The 10,008-nt window shown below is 38.7% G+C and overlaps 1 protein-coding gene and 1 long non-coding RNA gene across 2 annotated transcripts; one reads left to right on the top strand and one right to left on the bottom strand.

Moving 5' to 3' along the window:
• Positions 1-1,460: 1,460 nt before the first annotated feature.
• On the bottom strand, positions 1,461-8,166 carry LOC144310168 (outer dynein arm-docking complex subunit 2-like; the record flags this gene model as incomplete). Its single annotated transcript, XM_077890908.1, has 5 exons — positions 1,461-1,577; positions 3,906-4,042; positions 4,221-4,327; positions 4,951-5,143; positions 8,009-8,166. Coding segments are annotated over 5 exons (712 nt in total), but the record flags the coding sequence as incomplete, so codon positions are not given.
• LOC144310167 (uncharacterized) lies at positions 1,972-3,412 on the top strand. The gene is made up of 2 exons (XR_013375858.1): positions 1,972-2,062; positions 2,510-3,412. It is a non-coding gene; the product is annotated as an uncharacterized LOC144310167 (long non-coding RNA).
• Positions 8,167-10,008: the final 1,842 nt, after the last annotated feature.

Raw genomic sequence — 10,008 nt, 5'->3', positions numbered from 1 at the left:
CTTCATACTTACTAGGATATCTATCATAAAAAAACACACAATCACACACAGAAAATAACAAGTATTGGTGGTAATGTGGAGAAGCTGGAATCCTTCTACAGGAGCATAAAATGGTTCAATCTAGGTACAGTTTGGTACTTCCTCTAAAAGTTAAATACAGAATTAGCATATGACACAGAAATTCCACTCCTAGGTAACCTCCAAAATTAAAACAGGGACTCAGTTACTTGTAAGCCAATATTTATAGCATTTTTCACCATAATCAAAAAGTGGAAACAACCCAAGTGTCCAACAATAGATTTACTGATAAACAAAATGTGGTTATATACACGAATGGAATATTATTCAGCCACAAAAAGGAATGAAGTTCCGACACATGCTACAACATGGATGGACCTTGAACATATTATGCTAAATGTAATAAGCCAAGCACCAAAGTACAAATTTACGATTCCACTTCTCTGAAATACCTAGGAAAGGCAAATTTATATTTGATTAGAAATCGAGAAACCAAAAAGTAGATTAGAGGTTCCTAGGAGCTGGGGAAGTAGGCATGAGGAGGTTACTGCTTAATGGGAACAGTTTTAGTTTGAGATGATGAAAAAGATTTGGAAATGGACAGTAGTAATGGCTGCACATAATTAATGCCACTCAGTGATACACTCGAAGTAGTTAAAATGACAAATTTTATGTTTTGTACAGGTATATTATAACAACAACAAAGGAAAACTAGAGTCCAGGAAATAGGTGATCAAACACCAGGGGAAAAAAACTCACAGGATGATGACAGAGAGACGTTTCAGGACAAGAGCAGCAGCAGAATAGTAAGAAAATAGAGTGCTCTGGAAGTGGCAGTGTCAGAAGGAAAATAACAGATCTGATAAACTGTCTGATGTAGGATTTGTGGAATTGACATCATCTTGAGAATCAGCCTGGGGCTTAAGTGTATCACTTTAGTATTTCTTGCATATTGCTTCTTACCCACATCAGCTTCAATCAAGATTTAATAACTGTATTAACTGATTCCTTTGTCCACCTCAAAAACTATTTCAAAAACCATGCAAGACACAGAGAAAGTACAGTTCTTATGCATATGCAGTTGACACACTTACTGAGACAATCCAACTAGTTAGTAATCATGGGATGCCCAGAAAAGATAAAAATAATCAAAACATCTAGGCTTCATTAACAGGGATGACTGCTTTGTTCTTAGCATTATAAATTCAAAAGGAAAGATAAAAAGTGCTTTTTTAGAAAGCAATCTGACATATTTTACACCTATTACCTAAAGAGGTTCAGAAACTTCCTTGAAGTACTCCACTTATAATATTTCTTATGTAATATATTGTGAAAAACTCTCTAAAAATTATAAACAGGGTCCAAAAATAGAATTATTCTCAACAGAAGGTAACATGTCAAGTAACACTATGCTATGATATTTCAAGATTCTGTAAACTTACCTGTTTAAACATATTTTCTGAAAATTTTGCCGATTTTTCTTTTAAAAATGTGACAAGGTCTTTATAAATTTCACTTTTTCTCTCATAATTAATTTCCCCCTCATCTTCTGTTTTGCCCTTTGGAAGAAAAAGTTTGGTGCAATTATTAATGTAGTAGCATTTGAACCTGATCAATACATCACAACCCAAGGCCACATATTGTTTTCTTCTCTCGAGGATCCATGTGGCAGTTTTTATACATCAAAAATATGGGCAGAATTCTTCCTTCTTAAAGTTATCCATTTGTCCGTCCATCCACTCATCCACCCATCCATCATCCATACATTATGCTTTTACTGAGTACCTCCTATATGCATGTAGGGCATTTTGCTAGTTAGCAAAGAATGGAGAGCTTCCTTCCCTCTGCACTCCTCTAATGCAAAAAAACAAAACACACACAAAAAAAAAAACATTATGACTTCAAGAGAATCTGATGAAGTCATAAAAGGTCCCAAGATTAGAATGCCACCATAGAAAAGCTTGTTTCCATTTGTCACACTCTGTTCTTGTTCTGTGTGTAAAGAGGTTGCTATGGGATTATTTTCTAGAGTTACAACCTCCATGTAAGCACCTGACACTCCAACCTTTTTCTCCATACCTCTTTCTTTTTGTCTCTTTCCTTTCGTCACCTATCCTAATAGAAAAGATTTGGCTCTGCCTTAACCAAATGTATATATAAAAACCCATAGTGTGCTTTTTATATATACGTAACCACACACATACACAAAACATCATATACACCCATATAACTCAGGCGTGCCATGCATTTTGTCGTAATTATTGAATCATGTTCCTTATCTTTCATTCTTGAAATTGAGAGGAACACTTAGATATTTCCATATCAAATAAAGGTATATGTAGATTAGTAGCTCTTGATAGGAACAAAGTGTCCTTGCCCCACTCTAGAAGGTCAAAGTCTCTTATTTTCTGATTGGAAATTTCACTTTCTTAGAGTATCAAAACAAACCAAAGGCTAAATCATATTTAGCTCATCTCCCCCCTCTGTGCAGATATAATCTGAGAAGATCATGCTGAGAAGAAATGCACCATAAGGCAAGTCAGATGAGATGCTTGCTGGTCATCAAGAAAGTGGCACTCACATTTTGAAGCCAATCCAAACCAAGAGGTAGCAATTCTCCCAACAGTCCCCTGTGATGAGGAATCCCCACTAAGGATTTAGGTTCTCCCTGCAGATATTGCCTGTGAGGCCCCACATTACATTGAAGACACCAAGGGCAGGGTTGCCAAGGGGAAAGCTGACCACCTAGTAAGTTCAGTGAACAGGTATGAGACAAAAAATAAAATGTGTTCATGTGGAAGATTCAGAAGGCCACCACCCTGCTTAGTGCTCAGGGGTGGGAATCTGGAATGCTGTGTTTCTCCCTAGTCAGCTTCAGTTAGCAGCAAGTAAAAGGAAGACTGTAAAGCTGGAGGAGGGAGAAAGGGACTGCTCCCAGCTCCTCGTCCCCTGTCCCCAGCAGTGAACCCTGGCAGTGGCAGCTGCTTCCAGTAGCAACAGTTGGTTCCAGTTCCCAGGGGTTTTTCCCTATGTTCCCAGAACCTGGCTCATTACAACTCCTTAGAATCCCATTACAAACCAACCAGGTCTCCCTCTTCCAAGGTCTGGGTCTCAGCTCTGCTGGTTCTGCAAAGATCCTCTCCTCTGAGCTCCTGAGGTACCAGCTCCTGGGCATTGTACTCCTCTGACATCTGGGTGCCAGTTTCATGAGACCCCCTGTGCTCCAGCATAGCCTGGAAGCGACCATTCTTCAGAGATATGGATCCCAGCTCTGTGGGAGTCCCCCCTCTGAACTCCCAAGGGACCATAACCAATGTAAGCAGGGTCCCCTCCTCAGAGGTCTAAGTCCCAGCTCTGCAAGGACATCTTCTGAGACCCTAAGGAACCAGCACAGCCTGGTGGTGCTCCCTCACCAGACACATGGGTCCCAGCTTCTTGGGGGTGCTTCCTCCAAGCTCCCACATTTTAATTCCTTCCCTTTGTCCTCTCAACACTTAGGGCAAAAGCTATAGTTACTGCTTCTGTGTTACCTCAGCCACCTCTTATTTGCCCGAATACTTGTATAATTAATTAATTAATTAATTAATTAATCAATCAATCAGTGAACTGATCGTTACAGAGGTTTTCATTTTATAAAGTGGCGTGGGTTCCTTTGACGGTCATTTCTTAGAAGACTGATTTAATGACCTGCAATGGGGAACACCGAGGCTCATTCTGAAATGGTTTTGGATTTGCTCAGCAAACACATAGCAAAGGGATCTGCTTCAACCCAACAGAACAGAATCGCATTTTCTGTGGCCATCAGCATTCAGTCCTGGAGACATGCCTGCATTTACAGAGATGGAGCCAAGCACCAAAGACAACATGGTTCTTAAAAAATTACTTACGCCATTTAAAAATACTCCTTCTGTACTACAAGTAACACACAGAGTTTCAACATCATGGGGTTTTACCAGCACGTAACAAATTTCCCCATGAATTTGTCTCCAAGGTGGGGCTCGACATCCATTTGAAAATTCATAATCTGAAACCAATTATCGATCAATTAAAAGGAGCTCTGAAAAATAAAATATGTTATCTTTAAAAAGAAATAAATATGATTACAGTTTTTTTCAAATACTCAATCCTAATGTAGCTATTGAAGCATTTGGAAATAATAATTATTTTACATAACACAAAGCAAATCTGAGAATAATAGAAACCTGAAGTATAGTCAATAGATTCCAAGACAGTTTGTTCTCCTTTTCCTGAGAAATGTTTCAGCAGTTTTATATCGTTCTTAACAGTTGTTGGGTTTAAACAGATTTGTCTGAAATGAATGATAAGAAATGCATTTTAACACTCTAAAAGAGAATCTCCAGAAAACAGATGAAAATATACCATTTTAGCAAGGGGGGGGCTGGTGGGAGGAGGAATATCACTTTTTATAATTAAAATTGTAGTCAAATTATACAACAACAAAAATGTTGCAGTTAGTTTTAGCTGTGTTATAGCCTTACAACACTGTCAAGACATCAAGAAACCAGTGATTCATATTTAATGCAACATTAAATAAATTCGTTTAAAAATTCATTTCATTTCTTAGTGGTAATAGCATAATACTAGAAAAAAAACTACAAAAATGAACAAGTTTTAAACCTTACAAAGTCTATATGATATTTGCATTACTATTTAACCATCTATTTAATTGTCTGAGGAGAGTGAAAATAACAAGGCCACTTCATGTCCTCAGAATCAGGTGAAACCCCATAGAAAGCTCTAGCAAAGCTAACAGTAAATCTTTACATTTTAGAATTAGAAATATCCATGCAATACCCTAAAATCTACTGTTAAATCAATAACAACTCCTATAATTTGTGTATGTTTAAAAAAATTCTGAAAGCATTTTTTGTAACTAACTTTTAGAGGTTTCTTTTTTCTAAAAAGACTCACAATGAAATACGTTTTAGAGAATGATTCAGTAGGTGCAGATCCAGTTGCTTAAGCAGCATGCCAACCTTCATCTTTATCTCACTCTCAGGATCTTCATCTTTGGTAATTTTATCAAGAATATTTACTCTGGATGTGTCTTCTTTCACCGTGTTATAATCCAAACCCAGGATTTTTGTTACAGGATCTCTGTTAGCTGATCAAACAAGTAAATAAATAAAAATGATTCTCTTGTCTTCTGTTGTAAGAAAAATAATGACTAACAAGTCCTCTGAAGCCCACCCAAATGTGCTTCCTTCATTAAGCTTTCTCTCATGGACCCAATTTGAATTAATCTCAACTTCTCAGATTCTACTGCATTTAGGAACTTTCTTGTACTCCTTGAGATTCTCTACCTTGTACTGCAGTATCATCTATCTATATCATATCTCTCATAAGACAAAGAACAAGACCTTCTTTTTTTTTTCTTTTTTTTTAATTGACTGTAGGGCATTGTCCAGCATGGTCATTCAATTAGTGTATCCAGAACTGATTTGAAGATAGAGAAATACTGGTCTCCTTAGAAGAATCATCACTAGAACTGTGTGTGTGTACGTGTGTGTGTGTGTGTGTATGTAACCACTGAGGCTTAGTGTTCACAAATGCTTTCTTTCCAAAACAGCATGGTTTTCTCAGTCTAAAGATCTACCACCAGTCTTTTCCACCTGTTCAAAGTGCTTATATTTTCTTTCTTTTTTTTTAATTTTTTTTTATTTATTTATGATAGGCACGCAGTGAAAGAGAGAGAGAGAGAGAGAGGCAGAGACACAGGCAGAGGGAGAAGCAGGCTCCATGCACCGGGAGCCCGACGTGGGATTCGATCCTGTGTCTCCAGGATCGCGCCCTGGGCCAAAGGCAGGCGCCAAACCGCTGCGCCACCCAGGGATCCCTCAAAATGCTTATATTTTCTTTTTTTTTTTTTTTAAGAAATATTCTTTTTTTTTAATATTTATTTATTTATTTATTTATTTATTTATTTATTTATTTATTTATGAATGATAGACACACAGTGAGAGAGAGAGAGGCAGAGACATAGGCAGAGGGAGAAGCAGGCTCCACGCACCGGGAGCCCGACGTGGGATTCGATCCCGGGTCTCCAGGATCGCGCCCTGGGCCAAAGGCAGGCGCTAAACCGTTGCGCCACCCAGGGATCCCAATGCTTATATTTTCAATGCCTTTTTATGTTCAAGTTGGAAAAACAAATCTGGCCAGTACTCACACACATACCAAAGTTACAGTGAAAAACTCCAATACTAATTCATGATCAAGGCTGACATAGGTGTGAAAGTAGACTCTAGAGATGGTTAAAACTCTAGAGATGGTTAAAAGAATTTGGTGAAAGCCAAAGAACCATGTAGTTGCAAGTGAGGAAGAAGAGGGCAAAGCCATATTTGGAAAGGAGGAATTTAAATAAGATGAAATATATATGTATTTGAACAAGGAGGCCCATGGGACTAGTTCAGAAAGCTCCACCTGATTGAAATGAGTGAAGCACAGTGATGGCATTAACTCTGCAGTGGGAGATGGACTCTGGCACCAGGAAATAGCAGAAAAGGCTTAGGGCTTCTTAGAAAAAAACACACAAGGGGAGGGGCAGGGAAAAGAGATCTAGGAATCATCTACTTTTTGAGCATCTCAATCATCCTTACAGCAGTCATCTCATTAAGACTCATGGAAAAAGGTATTATATGAATTCTGGGGAAAGACACAAACCTGCCCCCCAAATTGCCCTGCACCATGGAATCTGGACCCAAAACTAAGAGTTGTACCTAGAGCTCTTACAGAAAGGACAAAATGCAGCAAAGGATACACATTTAGCCAAACTAGATATATAGCAGCCAGTCTATGTATTAAGTTCATGCACTAAGTTGAAATTAATGCTATTACCAACCTCCTTGAATTCAACTTTACTCTTAAGATTTCATTCCTCCTCAGCAGGGTAGCTATGAGGTATAGATAGATAGATAGCCTAATAATGAAGAGTAGGCAAGAGAGAAGAAAAGGCTGCTGTCCTAAGGTTCACATCTTTTTTTAAAAAAATATTTTATTTATTTACTCATTCATTAGAGTCATAGGGAGAGAGGCAGAGACACAGGCAGAGGCAGAGGGAGAAGGAGGCTGCAGGCAAGGAGCCCGATGTGGGACTCTGATCCCGGGTCTCCAAGATCACACCCTGGGCTGAAGGCAGACGCTTAACCGCTGAGCCACCCAGGCATCTCATAAGATTTACATCCTAAAGAATATTTTTTTTAAAGGTTCATCTTCCCACGTCATAGCAGTAGACACAGCAAAGAATGATTAGAGGCAAGACCAGGCACCTCATGCTTGAGTCCTTCTAGTCACATGATTCCAAACAGGCAAAACATGTATATGACACCATTACGTACTGTTAGGTATTTCTACTCATAAGAAAAATTCAGAAAACAATTGCTCCAGGCAATTGGTCACATTCTTTTACGCATGTTAGATGCTTAGACAATAATGAAAATCTACATCCTTAATGAAGAGGAAAACGTTTCCCATTGAGTGAATGTAACTACCTCCACAAAGCTATGCAACCTACAAAGGAACATTACTGAGACCAATGGAAAGTGAGATTACTCTGGGCTATCTTTGCTGCATACATTTTAGAGGAAACCGAGCATCATCCGTCACAGCAGGCCTGAGGGTAGAGGGTGGAGTTTGGTGCAGGCCCCACTAATCTGTCTTCTCTCCTGTGTAGACCTTAGAGGATACAGGCCTCTGGTCTTTCCAGAAGCGAGGAAGCCTCTCTTTAAACCACATGCTAAAATTAGAAATCTAGAAGCTTGCTAGTGGTAAAGTATTAGGCCTTTCAGTTTAAAGTAGAAACTTGATATGAGCATGACATTCAGCCAAGAAAAATGAATGACATTTTTACAAAGTCGAACATAGGACTTTTTGCCTTTTAGGTCACGGAACTTTTTTCAAGAGACTGCAACTCCCCCTCCCCCATGATTATGTTTCTAAAAGTTCAAGTCATAGACTGGAGCATAAATATCACCTTTGATACAAGCCTGTGCTTCCTTCAGCTTTCTGTCTTTGGCAATAAGCAGCAAACGTGACAGCTGCCCCAAGCTCCTGATCTTAATGTGTGCCACAGAGAGGAACAGCAAAGGCTGCCCATCTTTATCAACTTCTTCTGACTTGACTGTTGTTTCACTAGGAAATAAAAATAAATAAATAAATAAATAAATAAAATCTTAAGCTTACCTGGATGCTAGTGAAGTTAAACATAAGACATTCTGACAAATCATCCCTCTGGCTCATTATAAAACACAAAATATAAGTACTTCTTGTTAAAAGCTCATGTCTTTTCCTCATTTGTCCACACTCAGATCCCTAAGTTCCCAGGCTTATTAGCAACCATAGTTAGCAACATGATATACCCAGGAAGAACATTTTAAGCCACGTCTTGAATACTTACATGAACTCAATCACAGTTTTTGGTTTTGTTTTTCTAACAATGTGTTGGACAACTTTAAAAAAATCACTGGTTCTACAGGACCATTCATGTTTTGGGGATTTCTAAAGTTATTTTATTTATAAAGTTTACACCACAGTAATTAGTGGTTAGAAATCTTCTTGGCTACTCTGTGTTTATGAACAAAAAGCTATAAAAAAGAGAAAGAGAGAGAGACAAACTAGGTTCCCTCTGTGGATGTTTTCCCACTCCAAACCCCCTAATTTGGTTTACTTTAGGATAATAAGCAGTTTTTCTAAATGGACTTTTCCTGATCAGAAATTTCTGGGTCTCCTAGATTTGTCTTTCTGCCCATTTTAATTATTTTTTTTAGGTCAGCATTTAAGAAATATTAAGATGTTTTTACGGCAGTGATATTTCTATAGATTTCTACCACGTACAACATTAACTAAGCTACCTAGGTTTTTATTAGATATGGATATCCCTGGAAAAACTGCTCTCCTCTTAAGACCTGATCTAACATATTTTAAATTGTAAGGCAGATAAACAGATGTGGTGTATTGCCAGTTCATCAGAAAAAGTAAACCTGACAGACTCAGACTCAGATGTACTACCAGCACGATTTCACTAGAAAAGGAAGAAGATAGAGATCATGGAGGCAGACTAGTGGCTTGCCACGGATGTCCACATCCTAACACCCGAGGCCCACAAATGCCTTATCTTACATGGCAAGAGAGACCATGCAGATGGATTAAGTTAAGGATCTTGAGATGGGAAGACTATTCTGAAATGTGCAGGAGGGTCAAGTCAGAAAAGCCAACGTGACATGGAAACAGGGTTCAGAGTAACACAGAGCCAGAAGCTATGGAATGTAGGTGGCCTCCAGAAGCTGGAGAAGACAAGAATGGATCTTCCTTCAGCCCCCAGAAGGAACACAGCCCTGCCAACGCCTTGATTTTAACCCTACACACTTATTTTAGTCTTTTCACCTCCAGAACCCTAAGAAATTAAATCTGCATTATTTTAAGTCACTAAGTATGTGAAAATTTGTTACAGCAGCAATAGGAGGCTAATACAGGGACTTTTACCAGGCTTTCCCACTGTTCTTCCAGCAGTAACTTTCATAGTAACTCACATAGGAAGTAACTTACATAGTAATTGTACACAGAAGGTACTCAATAAATAGAAGAGGAATAAACGAATAGAAGATTTCTAGGCTGACCAGTGATGTGTGTTGTATACAAAATGTGTGTTTTCTCTAAAATAAAGCTTTTGGAATAATGTCTTCAGGTTTGAGATTTCTTAAAGGTCTGTGCCAGGTTGGTCACATGTGCTAAGTGGATGATGACAAGACTAAGTTATAAGCTGACTGAATGCCAACAATATCAAGCCACTGAACTTGAGAAGGTGAAACTCCTGGTAAGATATGGGAGAAGTCAAGGGCACAGGACACATATTTCATTGCTCCCACCAGTTGAAGCCTGTAACTCAGCAAAGCAGTAGGAACTAAATGCCAGCTCCAGGGAGGATGTGGAAGAGCAGGTTTGTTTCGGGGTTTGCAGTTTCTAATACTGGAAGAA

The sequence above is a fragment of the Canis aureus genome, unplaced genomic scaffold, assembly GCF_053574225.1.
Source record: "Canis aureus isolate CA01 unplaced genomic scaffold, VMU_Caureus_v.1.0 ptg000484l_RagTag, whole genome shotgun sequence".
Taxonomy (NCBI): domain Eukaryota; kingdom Metazoa; phylum Chordata; class Mammalia; order Carnivora; family Canidae; genus Canis; species Canis aureus.
The sequence above is the reverse complement of the archived record's forward strand: the minus strand, read 5'-3'. Positions and strand labels throughout refer to the sequence as shown.